At 34.4% G+C, this 15,088-nt stretch overlaps 2 protein-coding genes across 4 annotated transcripts; one reads left to right on the plus strand and one right to left on the minus strand.

The window, feature by feature from the left end:
• The first annotated feature begins 600 nt into the window (after positions 1-600).
• On the plus strand, positions 601-2,942 carry LOC107827909 (GATA transcription factor 15-like). The gene is made up of 3 exons (XM_016655136.2): positions 601-986; positions 1,091-1,234; positions 2,253-2,942. Exons 1-3 carry the CDS (start codon positions 951-953, stop codon positions 2,613-2,615), a joined length of 543 nt encoding a protein of 180 aa, XP_016510622.1. The 5' UTR covers positions 601-950; the 3' UTR covers positions 2,616-2,942.
• A 3,685-nt stretch (positions 2,943-6,627) lies between these two features.
• LOC107827910 (two-component response regulator ARR2) lies at positions 6,628-12,958 on the minus strand. 3 transcript variants are annotated; one of them, XM_075241190.1, is made up of 7 exons: positions 12,701-12,951; positions 11,656-11,770; positions 11,215-11,367; positions 10,720-11,103; positions 9,008-9,084; positions 7,732-8,556; positions 6,628-6,848 (listed from the first exon to the last, which is right to left on the minus strand). In XM_075241190.1, coding segments are annotated over exons 2-7 (1,512 nt in total). In that variant the 5' UTR covers positions 11,657-11,770; positions 12,701-12,951; the 3' UTR covers positions 6,628-6,776. The 3 variants fall into 3 exon arrangements, with proteins under 3 accessions (XP_075097291.1, XP_016510625.2, XP_016510623.2); XM_016655139.2 differs by lacking the exon at positions 11,656-11,770 and having other exon boundaries at positions 7,779-8,556; positions 12,701-12,958; XM_016655137.2 differs by lacking the exon at positions 11,656-11,770 and having other exon boundaries at positions 12,701-12,958.
• Positions 12,959-15,088: the final 2,130 nt, after the last annotated feature.

Consider the following 15,088-nt stretch of genomic DNA (forward strand, 5'->3'; position numbering starts at 1 on the left):
AGTTGTATGAGACACAAAATAAAACTTCTCGGTTAAAGCCCATATCAACAAAGCATCCATCTTATAAATAAGGCATATCTAGTCTAGGCAAAATTTTGAAAATAAAACCTTTATTTCCATGTCGTTCAACTACTTTATCGCCAACTTTGATTTCATGTTTATGTGAAATATATACACAATTGTTTCAGGATTATAAATAGAACTAGTACATCAAATAAGCTGTGGTAGAACTCAGAACTTGAACACACAAAATATTTAAATCCTAAATCCGCCTATGTATACATAGCTCGAGAAAATATTTAATTTAACTAACTTAATGAAATCGCTTAGGCGGGTAGATGCAAGTACGAAAACCCTAGTTTTCAAGTAGAGCGGCAAAAACGGCAAATACAAAATGAATTTGTCAAAATATTCCCAAATTCCAAAAAAGAAAAAAACCAAAATTAAATGGCGCCGTTTTCAATTATAACCCAACTCTTTTTGGCGGGTATACAAAACCAATCAAAATTTTCATAACAAGGACATTTTCGTCCTTTCACTATCCCCGCGCGACTAGGGTTTTCGTATATTATTCCCCTTTATAAACCTCCGATTTTTCCCCAAATCGGCTACGTCTCATTTTCATAAGTCGGTTCTTCGTTATCTTTCTCTGTGGTTCTGTAGCTTTATCAGTCGGTTCATCACTATCCTATTTTTCCCAAACCCTATCTAACCCTTAATTTCTTCATTTTTCCTTTTAAAAAAACCTCCACCGTACGTTTATTTAGCAGAAATTGAAGAATTCCACTGTTTTGTTCGCTTTTCTATAGGATAAAATTCAAGATTCAGCTGGTTTTGAGTTTTATTTAGCATTTCTTCATCTGGGTCTTGCTTAGTTTTTGTTAAAACCTTCTCATTTGTGATCTCTGAGCTGAGGTCAGTGATCAGAGTTAGAGCTTAGCTGTCCAAAAATGGTGGATTTTAGTGATAAAGTCAGTGATCACGAGGTACTTGTTGTTTTTATTTTTTTACTTTTGATCATAACTTTTTCTCTTTATTTATTTTATATATGTGGATTAATGATTTTGATTAAATTGGTTTTGATTTTTAGGTTGCAGAAAATGAAGAGATGAAGGGGCAAAATCAAACCCCAGAAAGAGTTTTATCAGAGAATAGTGAAAGCCAGTTAAAGACTTGTGTTGATTGTGGTACAACTAAAACTCCTCTTTGGAGAGGTGGACCGGCTGGACCTAAGGTCAGTTATTAACTCATTTATTTAATTTTTATTTTGTTTTATTATCACTTTCAATTTTTTTTGTTACTAATTTTGAATCCCTTCATATGATAGTGTTTGATTAAACATAGTTAAAATATTAATTTAACTTGTGTATTGTATTAGTAGAATTTAATTTGACAAAGATATTAAGGATATTATTGGATTATGATTTAATTTTTGTAAAAAATTAGTAATAAATAATTTAAGTACCCAAGTTGCAATAGTGATCAATGAGGTATGAATTAAAAAAAATTACTAGGTAATTATTTTTTGTAATTTTTGCGTATACACTATCCTTTTCAGCCCCACATATGTTGGGTATGTTGTTGTTGTTGTACTAGTAGTATAGTGGTGGTAGGTAATAGATATATGGTTAATTAGCTAATGTGCGAGTAAGTTGGCTTGAATATTGGGCGGAATTTTTCCCTATTTGACTAAACTTTTGTGGTTATGAGTTATTTGTTACTTGTATTAGTAGGAGATAGTTATTTGGTAAATTAGGTATTGTTTGTGTAAGTTGGCTTGAACACCACTAGAGAAAAAATAAAAATAATTTGAGTTCTTGCAAGTTGTAAATGTGATGTTATTAGTGTATTTATATCAGTATTTTTGTAACATATCTAGGGTGAATATGTGTCATAAATTTTAAATGAGGTATTAACTTTAGAATAATTAACCTAAATAGTTGCCCACTCAACCATTTAAGTTAAAAATAACCAATGGATGTATGATGTATGTATAATCAATATATAATTAGTGTATACCGGCTAAGAAGATGGCTATTTTTCCTATAGTTCTATCGATGGTACGCATATATTGTCTTTTTTCATCTTCTTAAGCTGAGAGTCTTTTGGAAACAATCTCCCTACTCTCCGTGGTAGGGTAAGGTTTGTGTACACTTTACCCTTGTGAACTCATTGGGTGGTTGTATTTGTGTAAAAATCCCATTTTTCAATTAATTTTGTTGAGTCTGATGATTTGATCATGTTGAATGCAGTCATTGTGTAATGCATGTGGAATAAGGAGCAGGAAAAAGAGAAGGGCACTTTTGGGATTGAACAAAGAAGACAAGAAACCAAAAAAATCAATGGGATCTTCAAATAAAAGTGCTAGCCAACATCATAATCAGAACAATCAGAGTAGTAATAGCAGTACAAGCAGCAGTGAGGAAAGTACAACCAGTAATGCAGTAAAGAACAATAAATGCATTCCATTTAAAAAGAGATTGTTGCATTTTGGTAGAGAAGTAGCCTTACAAAGACCAAGATCAAGCTCTACACAACACAGGAGGAAATTGGGAGAAGAAGAACAAGCAGCATTTTTGTTAATGGCTCTTTCTTGTGGTTCTGTTTATGCTTAGAATGAAGAAAATAATTAAGGAAAAAAGTTGTACTCTTGGGAATGATTGTAGTACCTTTTAGCCTTTTTGGGCTGGTTGAGCAAGAAGGTAGGTGCATGAGTAGAATGTTTATGCTTAGAAAATGAAGAAAATAATTAAGGAAAAAAAGTTGTACTAATGGCAATGATTGTAGTACCTTTTAGCCTTTTTGGGTTGGTTGAGCAAGAAGGTTGGTACATGAGTAGAATCTTAAATGATAAAAAAAGAGCTTAATCAAGTTGATAGCTCTCAAGAATGTAGGGTTGTGAATTGGCCTATGTTTAATTTAATTAAATTTATTTGAACCTAGTTAGAGTTATTGGTTATGCCTACTTTGTTAGTATTGAAGGAAGTTTGCTGATCATATTATTAACCAATAAATGCTAGTTTGCGTGCATACATTTGCATTTAATGAACAATAATAATATACTTAGGGTTATTTTAGTAGGATTTAAGGTGATAATATGTACATAAATCTTGTTCTTTTCATATTGACGATAGAGAAGTTATTTTTGGTAAAAAAAACGCATAATTAGAAGAAAAAAAGTAGAAATAATAATTGAAGTAAAAGAAATAATAGATAATAATAAAAACCTAATAATAGGAAATACGAGAGAAACATAGTACTAATGGTATAGAAAAGAAATACAAATTTGAAAAAGAAGTATGTTTGATTATTTATTAACTTACTACCTTAATCTTTGATCTTCACCTATTTGTATTTAATCATAGTTACTTAAATCTAATAAGAATAATACAATTGATTATGCTACACCTAGGGCTGTGCATGGATCGGATTTAGCACATTTCGGATTGGATTTCGAATTTCGGATTCTAGAAAATGCAATTTGAATCCGATTCGAACTAATATTGGATCGGATCAGATCAGTTTTTCGGATTTTGGATCGAATTATTATGCATCAAAGTTGCAAACTCATATGTATATTTTCTTTGTAAAAGAGGTAATACAGTAAGAAAAAGGGAAAATTTCACATAAGAACAACTAGCTCCATACTTTTCAACTTTATAGCTCATATTTTAAATTACAACCAACTAGCCCAAAAATAATAAACTAATACCCAACATTCAACTCGAACGGATTCTCGAAATTACTATTTAATTTTTAAAAAAGATTGCTCATGCTTTTAAGTTAATTTTTGAATCAGTAACTGTGACTCAAATATTAGTTCAACAAACCAAATCTATTTGGGTGGTGAAAATTAGATTTTTAACAAGCTAAAATATGTGAATTTAAATTTCGAATTTGATTTTGTAAAAAATTTAGAGTGGATGTTATTTAGACTTGTTAGAAATAGTATAAGGAGGTTGTATATAAAATTTGAAGTCATTTAATGGAGATTTGGATTGGTTTTGAACAAGAATTGTAACTGAAAATCGTGGAAGAAGTTAGTCTACATACGCTTGTATAAGGTATATAAAAGTGTATAATAGTGTATAAGATGTGTTTATATACTCATATACACTATTAGACAAGATTATACAAAAAACTGACTTCTTCTTCTACCTTGCGTTTTCTCTGAAATTTAACTCAAATCTTGCTCAAATCTACTCCAAATCACTTCAAATTTAAAATTTGAACTCCCTTTGATATTTTCAATCAATTGGAACAACGCCCAATCCCAACAACTAACAAACTCAAAAAATCTTATTTTCGAAAGCATAGCTTTGAATGGCCTCCAATGATGGACTTCTACTCTTCAATTTTCTGACATTGTAAACAGGGGGAGAAGGAGAAAATACACGGCCCCTTGAAACATATGTAGAAGATGTAAGAAGAAGAGAGAGAGAAAGCAAAGGTTGTGAGATTTAATTCTATAGCTTTTAGAAGCAATGGTTATAAGAACACATATTTTGAATTTGCTAATGCTTTCATGTACAATATGGGCTAGGTAGGGTAAAACTTAAAAATATGGGTCATTTTTTGTTATGGTGTGAAGTCATGTGTATTTTCTTGTAATTCTTTCTAAGAAAAATTCATGTTTCTGCAATTATGAGAGTACTATGGTGCCAATATAATTAAATCCATCAATTTTAAAGGTAATAACTTGGAGAAAAATGTAAAGGAAGTACTAACTATCCGAAATTAAAGTTTAGTATTTACACAAGTCCTAATAATTTTGGATTTCGGATCGGATCAAATCATATTAAAATTATACCAATCCGAATCTGATCCGAAATCCAAAATTTTAATAAACAACAACAACAACCCAGTATAATCCCACTTAGTGGGGTCTGGGGAGGGTAGTGTGTACGCAGACCTTACCCCTACCCTAGAGTAGAGAGTCTGTTTCCAAATAGACCCCCGACATCCTTACTCCAAGAACTTCCCACCTTGCTCTTGGGGAGACTCGAACTCACAACCTCTCGGTTGGAAGTGGGGGTTGCTTACCATCAGAGACTGTTAATAAACACAATTCGAAATCCGAAATTGAACGGATCGATTCGGTTCGATTTGGATTTCGGATATCCGATCTAAATGAACAGCCCTAGCTACACCTGTTAGTTAGCAAATCGTTTTGTATTCGCTCTAGATCCTAATGAAAACTTTAACCTAAAGTTTAATACTGTAGATTATAATTCTAGACACGTGAAATCTTTGCTAACAAACAAGACTAATTTTTTCCACAATGGAATAAAAGGTAAATTTAAAATATTTTGTGTAATAGAGGGTTAAATTTGTATTTTTACCTTTATTATAGCATTGCAAAAGACATTTACATGTGAGTTGCATAGTAAAATTTGTCTTATTTTGGATGCATTCGTCACGTGTTTAAAGCCAGCGAGAGTAGCATATTCCCTTTCTATTTCTAGTTTGTCATTTCTCTTTTTGTACTCTGCTGACGCACACTAAATTTCCAGCTCATTGTTGAAAATTATTTTGTGATTTCCTATTTCTTATTTTTTATTACGAATAAAACTTTGAAAAAAGTATAAAGAAAGAAGAGAAAGATATATAGGGAACACTTTGTTCACACTCATGGGTCGTCTGGTTGGGAAAAAAGTTATCACACCTTTTTATAGGAATAAAAAACACTACAATCTCGGGATTAGTTATACCACGATTTTATCCTGACCAAACATAAGATTAACTCATCTCAAATTTAATCCCGATATTAATTATTCCTTATCCCTCCTACCAAATGAGCCTTTAATATGAACTTTGAACCATCAAAGGATGTGGTGCAACGGATGAGGTCGCTCTTCCCTTAACCAAATGTTTCGAATTCGAGCCTCGGATATGGAAAAATCCATGGTAGGGAGCGCTCCTCCCTCCCCCCCAAATGGGGCCCTATGCGGCGCGAATCCGAATATAGTCGAGCTCCAATGCGGGTACCAGACACCGGATGGAAAACCAAAAAAGAAAAAAATGAACTTTGAACACCAAAAAAGATTATGGTAGTTAGGATATATTGGAACCCCTCCACCCTAAATCAGAAGTCTCAATTTCGAGCCCTAGAAATTAAACAAAATAGCGGTAGAAAGCGTTTTCTCCTTTAATAGGTTTATGTGATACACATTTAAACTAGTCGAGAATTTAATGTGGGTACCAAATATCGAGTGAATAATAAAAACATAGACATTTGTGTTTTCTTAGCTAAATCAAACTTAGAACTAAGGACTTACAACAACAACAACAGCAACAACAACAACCACCCAGTATAATCCCACTTAGTGGGGTCTGGGGAGGGTAGTGTGTACGCAGACCTTACCCCTACCCTGGGGTAGAGAGGCTGTTTCCAAATAGACCCCCGACATCCTTCCCAATGTCCTTAGTGCTGTACAAAAATAGCTAAAGAGCAGAACATATATTATAATATATACATCTCAAGTTGTGAATCTGCTCATCTAAAATAAAACACACAAAAAAAAGATGACACCAATGATTAGATAAATGAGCAACTAAGGAAGTACTGGAGACTTGTGCTTTGTAGCAATTGAAATGCAAATCTGTACACTAAGATCAATCTGAAAGTGAACCAAAAAATGAGAATTATTTTAGTTAGAAATTTGGTATCTTTACAAAAAAAAAAAAAAAAAATGCTACGTTGCTTGAGCGCTATAGCATTCAAAACTTTGCATGCATGCATTGGCAAAACCATGTAGCAGCACCTTGTTCACATTTTACATTAGAAGATTGTCTAATGGATCGTCATCATCGCCAAACGCAGTTTCAACTGTTCCAATGCTTTGTTGCTGTTGGTAGTACAGCAAATTAATCAAAATCAGTGAAAAGGCAGCAGCTATTAGCTTAGACATTGAAAATATTGAAGCGTGTGTATTTAAAAACCATCACTTTGTCGCTTAAAGCAATAAAGATATGTGAATTGAGAGATTGCGCTTTATATCTGAAGCCATGTGCTTCAGAGAAGTGTGCACTTCAAACAATGACGTGCAAAGTGATCCTAATGAGAAGGAGTTGATTCTTTGAATTTTAAATTTGAGGAGTTGGATTAATATCGACATCATTATAAATTGGGCGATAATATCAGTTATTATTAATTGCAATTTGATTATCAACAACAACAACAATATATTCAGTATATTCCCACAAGTAGGATCTGAAAAGGGTAGAATCTACGCAGTCCTTACCCCTACCTTGTGAAGGTAGAGAGGCTGTTTCCGGAAGACCCTCGGCTCAACAAAGCAAAATCATAGCATTTATGACAAAGAGCTACCGAAAACGAAATAGTAACAACCATAAACTATAAAAACGAAGCAAAGGAAACATCAAGTAATAGTATCGATCTAAAAATTGAGAACACGAGGAATTTGATTATCATGATACCAAATTCATATATGTTTAATGTCTTTTAATTTCCTTAACTCGTGCGCTTCACTTCTAGCTTTTCGCTTATATACCCCTGGACCTTGTTGCTTCTTTGTACTTTTCAACTTTAAAAAATATTGATCTTTTTAAAGCAAGGTGAAGATAACAAACTATTTTCGAGGGTCTTCCAGGAACAACCTCTCTATCATCACAAAGTAGGGGTAAGGACTGCGTACATACTACCCTCCCCAGAACCCAATTGTGGTAATATGCTGGGTATGTCGTTGAAGATAACAAATTAAGACTAACCTGCTCGAAAAAGGCACTCATGAGGTCCTCCTGTCCAAATGGCTCACCTTCAAGAAGTGAGTTAAGTTGCGATCCGCCCATAAGATTAACGTGTCCAGTTTCTTGCCCGCTAGAGAGAACTGCTTCCGCAATAGGAGCATTTGTGTTCTGTCCACTCTTGTCCATTGAAGAAATCCGATGTTGTATACTAGAATGATAAGAGGTATCAAAGGTTGATCCAACATTCTGTAGACACCAGTCCTGTTTCGTTTGCTGATACAATCCGCTGAAACTATCGTCGTTAGGAGAGAACCCTCTAGATCCTCTAATGTCAGTGTTAACCTCTTCCTTAAGCATCCCTTTTGTTGCCAGAGTGGACATTGCTGAATTGCCACTCGCGGGAAAGCTGCTTCCTCGCAACTGCATGTTTTGGTTCAATGAGAAATCTACTGCTGAATATGCCTGTGAAGCCTGATTGTATATATCACCTCGTGCATTGTCCACAATACCATTCCGTAAGGACTGCTTTGGTTCCACGGTTGTTGGGATTCCGTAAAGCAAGTTAACTTGCTTATTGCTATTGTTCAGCTGTTGCTGAGTTTGAAATCTCAACTTGGGATTTTCAAAGCTAAAATGGTTTCCTTGGTCTACCAGGGGAACATGTAAGGACGATTTTGTTGCAGACTGACCCAATGCCGCTCCCCAGAGGGTAGCAAGACTTTGTGCAGGAAGTTGACCGTTAAGCGGTGTCCCAAAGGTTGCTTCTGAGTGTCCGATGAAAGAATAATTCAGTCCACTCGGATGTTGTGGTACACCCATCGACTTCTTTAGTAACAGCCGATATTTCTGCAGCAAATGATTGGTGCTAAATAAGTATTTAATCTATCAATCGACCACACCAGTAACAAGTAGTTTAAACTAAAAGTGGTCTAACTCTCACACCCATGCATATCCCAACTTAATACAAGTGTAACATCAATGACTGAACATTAATACAACTAACTGGTGTCGTCTATTAAGAACCATTTACTCTCGCTGTGTTCTATTCTAGTTATTTTCGCGGTTATTCCTAAAGAATGTACATTGTTTGAGGAAACTTATTTTCATGTGGTCTTTAGGTTTTCCTAGTCACCTTTAGCGCTATAATCACCATCATTTCGACTTGCTAACTAGAGAAGATATCAGGGAACAACTCAATTGACTTACATGTTGCACGACATGAGGCCGTGCACCAATGAAACTTCTTATGTATGTTACTATATCCTTTGAAGGAGTAAAAATTAAAGATTTGCAGTACCTGAAGATGGCTAGCAACATGTTCTCTTTTTAGCCAAGGAACATTCATCAGTTCCAGAATTTTCTTGGGAACAGCTCCTGCATTCATAGACAGAGCTGAGACGAGATATACATATATACATGAAGATAATATTGACTGTTAATTAATTGCATAGTGGAAGTCTCCACAACAAATTTAAGGTATGCAACGACTGAGAGGAGCTACAAGTTTTGAACTAAAGCCTCACTTAAGGAATATCGACCATTACAGTCAGTGGAATCGAGCGAGACTAGATTAATAGCCCGTTTGGCCAAGCTGCAAAAATTAGCTTATTTTGAGAAGTGCTTTTTTTCAAAAGTGCTTTTCTCAAAAGTACTTTTGGTGAGACGTAGTTTGTGCTTGGCTAATTAATTTGAGAAGCACTTCTGAGCAGCAATTAGTGTTTGGCCAAGCTTTAAAAAACTGCTTCTAAGTGTATTTTTCTCAAAAGAGCTTTTCAAAAAAGTGCTCTTGGAGAGAAGCTACTTTTTTCTGCTTCTCCAAAACTGTTCTCCTCAAAATCACTTTTTTTCCTTCCAAAAGCTTGGCCAAACACCTCACTTTTTGGCCAAAAGTGCTTTTGGCCAAAAAAAAGCTTGGCCAAACAGGTTATAATGTACAAAGTAAAAGAAGCAGAAAATCAGGTAAAGGACACACTGTTGAAGAGGAATGACTAAAAATGAGGTCACTAACTCGGAGACTAGCAACAAAACGGGGAAGAAGAGAGAAGACATAAGATAAGACAGCAACTTAGTTTTTATACTAAATGTTACAACTGGTAAGAACTCTTTCTATATCAGGTAAAGGTAACAAATTTCTACCCACTTCTCCAAGTAGAAAACAACCATGTAAAACTTCATAACAGGGAAATATTGTTTCATTGGTAAGTGTATAAGTAAATTCCTCTTATAAAGAAACCAACGGGATGCCACATATCACAAAAAGGGAAATGTGTTTAACATATTAAATGGAGAAAGATGCATGTAAATGCATAAATAAAATCCAAAAAAGGAAAAGACTACACATTTGGTATAGATTGAAAGAAGCAGAGAATACAAGTTATGAGAAGCAAGATGTGATGATGAAGATATCAGAGCCAAATCTCCCTCAGTACGATGGTGGGGCAAACCTCAGCGAGGATGTTGCATTCCTGGGGGGAGGGTGAATGTGATGCCCATGACGGAGGGCGGGTCAAGCAGGACTGACATGCTTCTAGGTTGGCAAGCTTACGAAGAAGGGGTGCACATGTCACCTTAGGCAAATCCCACATCGAAATGGGAGAAGAAAGTGAAGAGCTATATAAGGCATGACACAAGTTCACATGGTACGCGCGCTTTTGGGGCTCGAGGTGGCGTAGCCCAACAAGACAAATCCGTGCGGGCCTAACTCCAAAGCGGACAATACATACCATGAGCTTGGGTCGTGACAGAAGACTCATGCGAAGGACTTTGATCTCTGATTCAAACATATTCGACGACCAACTCAGAAACTGAGAAAAAAAGGAAGACACTATAGTCAGCAATTGAACTGAGGGGTTAGGTCAGCTCCTAAGAACACTTTTACTAGGTCTGAAGGTGACAGATAACACACGCTTCACTTCGCGCAAAATGACCAGATATTTGGAACAACATAGAATCACATTAACAAGATATGAATCTAAATAAATATCTAAAAGAAAGGTAAATGGCTCATACTGTCCATTCCGAGTTGATTAACAGCTTGTAGAAATTTTTCATGAAGCTCCGCTGACCAAAGAACACGTGCTTTCTTCAACGCGACCATATCATCCCTTTCTACAGTTTCATCTTCCTCCTTTCTTTTCTTCGACCTTTTCAAGTTCCCTTCATTAGCTGAAGATGAGTGCTCAACATCTTCTGGTGGTTCCTGTGGCCATTCTCCATCTTCTACACTTTCTGATTGATCAAAAACCTTGCCCTTCCACTCGTCCTTATTTTTTCGAACCACGTGCTGCCAAATGTTCTTCAGCGCCTCAATGCGTACTGGTTTGATCAGATAATCATGTGCACCATGAATCACACCTTTCATAACCACATTTTTACTATCATCCGCGGACATCACTATTCAATAACAAATGGAAGTTTAAAGTCCATTGATTAGTACAAAAGTCAGCAGTTTCTAAACTTAGGAACAACAACACAGTTTGTAATACACGAAAACAAGATACTCACTTATAACAGGCAGGTCCATCTCCAAACCAATGTGCTCAAGAAGCTTAAAACCATCCATGTCTGGCATGTGGACATCACTTATAACCAAGTGAAATTCGTTTTTGTTTTCGCGTAGCAATGACAATGCAACCTCTGCTCGATTACACGTGGTCACTGGAAGAAACCATTAAATTGAAATGAATTGCAAGGAGAAGATAAGAAAAGAACAAGTTCTTCAGTTCAGGATCAACATATCAACCAACCTATACATGTTCCTTGTATTTTTTCCTTTTGATTTAAGACTCAGATTAACATTAAAAATTACAACTTGGTAAACTTCAAGGGTCTGTAGAAACATGAAAAAACAAATCCTGGCCAAAGTCTTTTTCCAGCATGAATTCTCAACATAACTATTTCCTAAATCACCTAAAAATCGAATTTTCAGAAACTTACTACTCCTACTTTTTAATGGTTTAATTCTGCCTTCTTGTGAGGTTCTTCACATTGCCGGTCTCAAATCTTGATAAATTGCAGTAGGTTGACGGCTAGCACAAAGCTGGTTAACTTTTGATGAATCCTACAATTAATGGCGGATGGAGCATACATAAGACCGATTCAACTGAACCCAATATTTTAGTCACAAAGTAAGTAATCACAAAATTGTCAGAAAGTTATTTTGAAATCATAACTTCTAAAGTGTAATATAGTTAAGTGGTAAAACCTAAAGGCTGAATCCATCAAATTTCAATCCAGAATGTCCTCTGCCTACTATTTACTAGTTTGGAATTGGGGCATCGTGGTAGTTCCCCTCTTTTTTTTTCACTTCCACACAGGGTCCCAATTTTGGGCTCCACTAATCCGGTTTCGACTTTGGAGATACAACGTTTCCTACCAAAGACAACTCTATTTCCATGGCTTGAACCCGTAACCTCTAGTTAAGGATGAAGGTATGAGCGAATGTAGAGTTTGGTCGCCGCGTTCATCTGAACCCTGTACTTCCAACGCGGAACATAAATTTATGTGTAAAAAATCATCAAAATTTGCAACAAATAACAGGAGGTCTTATTACCCCACTTGTGCTCTTTAATGGCTTATCCCCTCCTTCAAATTCCTTAATTCAACAAGATTCAGGATTCCTAATAAAACCAAAAAAAAATATTTTGGTTTCCCACCATGTCCGGTATCCGCATTGGAGCCCGAGTATATCCGGATTCGCGCCGCATAAGGCCCCATTCGGGGGGAAGCGCTCCCTACCAAGGATTTTTCCATAACTCGAGACCTCTGGTTAAGGAGTCTGGTTAAGGAGGAGCAGTCCCATCCACTGCACCACGTCCTTTCGTGGTAAAACCAAACATACTAAGTAGATAACGCATCCAAACATACTAAGTAGATAACGCATTCATTATTTTTCTCCCTAAAACTCAGACTCAAAATGAAAATAAAATGAATAAAGACTTGAACTTTATACAAATATTGCATGAAAACTTTAGAACAGAACATTGAATACCTTCGTAGTGGCACTTCTTAAGCATATTTTCCAAGATTTTGAGACAAGTAGGATCATCATCTACAACCAGTAATCGTAAAGTCGGAAACTTGATGGAGGACATGGGTTCCTTCAATAATTTTCAAGAAACTTACATGGAAAGTTGTCACTACAACACTATAGGCATAGAGGGATTTTTGGTTTCCCGGCGCGATATAGTTGAGACCCCCTCTGAGGCCAGGCCCGACTAATGGGACTAATCCGAGTAGGTAAAAATGTCAGCATAGCCGCTCTCTTAAATAATAGTCAAAAAAATATATATTTATTTATATACAAAAAAAATATATAAACTTTATATATTTTTACGATTACCATTTATTAGTGCCTAATTTATTATATCTATTAATACCGACGTTTATTAACAAGTTTTTATTCCACTGTTTTTTAGTGTTTAATTTAGAGTATATGGGTAGGCTTGGAAATTTGGAGTTGATTGCTATATATCACGAACGTGTTATACTGATACACAGTTAAATGAAGAAGCTTGGTGGAGATGTACGTAGTGTTTGCGCGATAGTACCTAACTGTTGGAGTCAGTTAATTAGACGGGAATTTATATGTTTTGGGTAGTGACACTTAAGTCCTCCCTATAGTTTATTTCATACTTTCAAAGGTTACAATTAGGCCCCTATATATATATATTTCTGTACCTCTGCAGCTGAAGGGATCAATCAAGAGAATATGTCTTTACCCTAATTTCATTGCTTTTTCGTTTATCTTTTGCCTTTCTTTTACTGTACCATTGCGGCTGCATCATATACTAGAAGTAGTAGTTCCATCACCAAAGGATGTGGTGCAGTGGATGAGACTGTTTTTTTCCTTAACCACAGGTCTCGAGTTCAAGTTCTGGGTATAAAAAAATCCTTGGTAGGGAGTGCTTTCCCCCGAATGGGGCCCTACGCGACACGAATCCGAATATAGTCGGGCTCCAATGCAGGTACCAGACACCGGGTGGGAAACCAACAAAGATTTAGAAGAAGAAGTAGTAGTAGTTCCATTATTTTTTCAATTTAAAACACTTATTCAGGATTAAATCTAATTAATTTGAGGATTATTAAGCTAAGTCAATATTCTGATTTACTAGTTTGACTAAAACTCTTTTTTATGATCCGAAATTTTAAATTTTATTTTTATATTTCATTTAAGTGATCATAAAAGTTCATTAATGACTTTACTAAATGTAATTTTTTAAATGTCCTTAAGGATCTTCGTACAGATTAGTTATATAAATTTATAATATAAAGATTATTTCTTATTGTTTTGCTAGAGATATGTTTTAAAATATTACTTTCAGCTAGAGATATGTTTAAGATATACTAAAATTGTGTGAATTTTTTTTAACTAAATTAATTTCCTTAAAACACATTTATTATTTTAATTTTCTCCCTAAAACTCGACTCAAAATGAAAATAATAAGACTTGAACTTTATACAAATATTACATGAAAACTTTAGAGTAGAATATTGAATACCTTCGTAGTGGCACTTATTAAGCATCTTGGTTTCCCTTTTTTGGTTTCCCATTGCTACGTAGTGCTTCCATTGAGGCCCGATTAATAGTGCTCCTTCTGAGGCTCGTCTAATGGGACTAATCTGAATATCTAGTTTATTTTATTTATTAATGAGAAAAATAATATTGTATAGTCGCTCTCAAAATAATAGCCAAAAAAATATGCTATATTTTTTTGGTATATATACACATTTTTGTATGTTATATACAAAAATATGTAAATATTTTTGGTCGCGTGCTAATTTTTGCTCATTTATTAATACCCCATCTTTCTATTTATTAATGCCTAGTTTATTCTATTTATTAATGTTTATTCTAATCTAAGGAGTTTTTCCCTCTGTTTTTTTAGTGTCTAATTTGGCGTATATAAATAGACTTGGAAGTTTGAAGTTGATTGGTATATATAAGGAACGTTTTGTACCATTTTCATTAATTTTTCAATTTAAAACACTTATTCAGGATACAATCTAATTAATTTGAGGATTATTAAGCTAAGTCAATAATACTCTTCTTTTTTTATGATTCCAACACTTGATATTTGAATTTTCAAACGATCATAAAAGTTCACTAATAACTTTAATAAATGTAATTTTTAAAATGTCCTTAAGCATCACGCAAATATTAGTTATATAAATTTGTAAAATAAAAATAAAAATAAAAATAAAAATAAAAATAAAAATAAAAATAAAAATAAAAATAAAAATAAAAATAAAAATAAAAATAAAAATAAAAATAAAAATAAAAATAAAAATAAAAATAAAAATAAAAATAAAAATAAAAATAAAAATAAAAATAAAAATAAAAATAAAAATAAAAATAAAAATAAAAATAAAAATAAAA

This window comes from Nicotiana tabacum, chromosome 20 (genome assembly GCF_000715075.1).
Source record: "Nicotiana tabacum cultivar K326 chromosome 20, ASM71507v2, whole genome shotgun sequence".
Lineage (NCBI taxonomy): Eukaryota > Viridiplantae > Streptophyta > Magnoliopsida > Solanales > Solanaceae > Nicotiana > Nicotiana tabacum.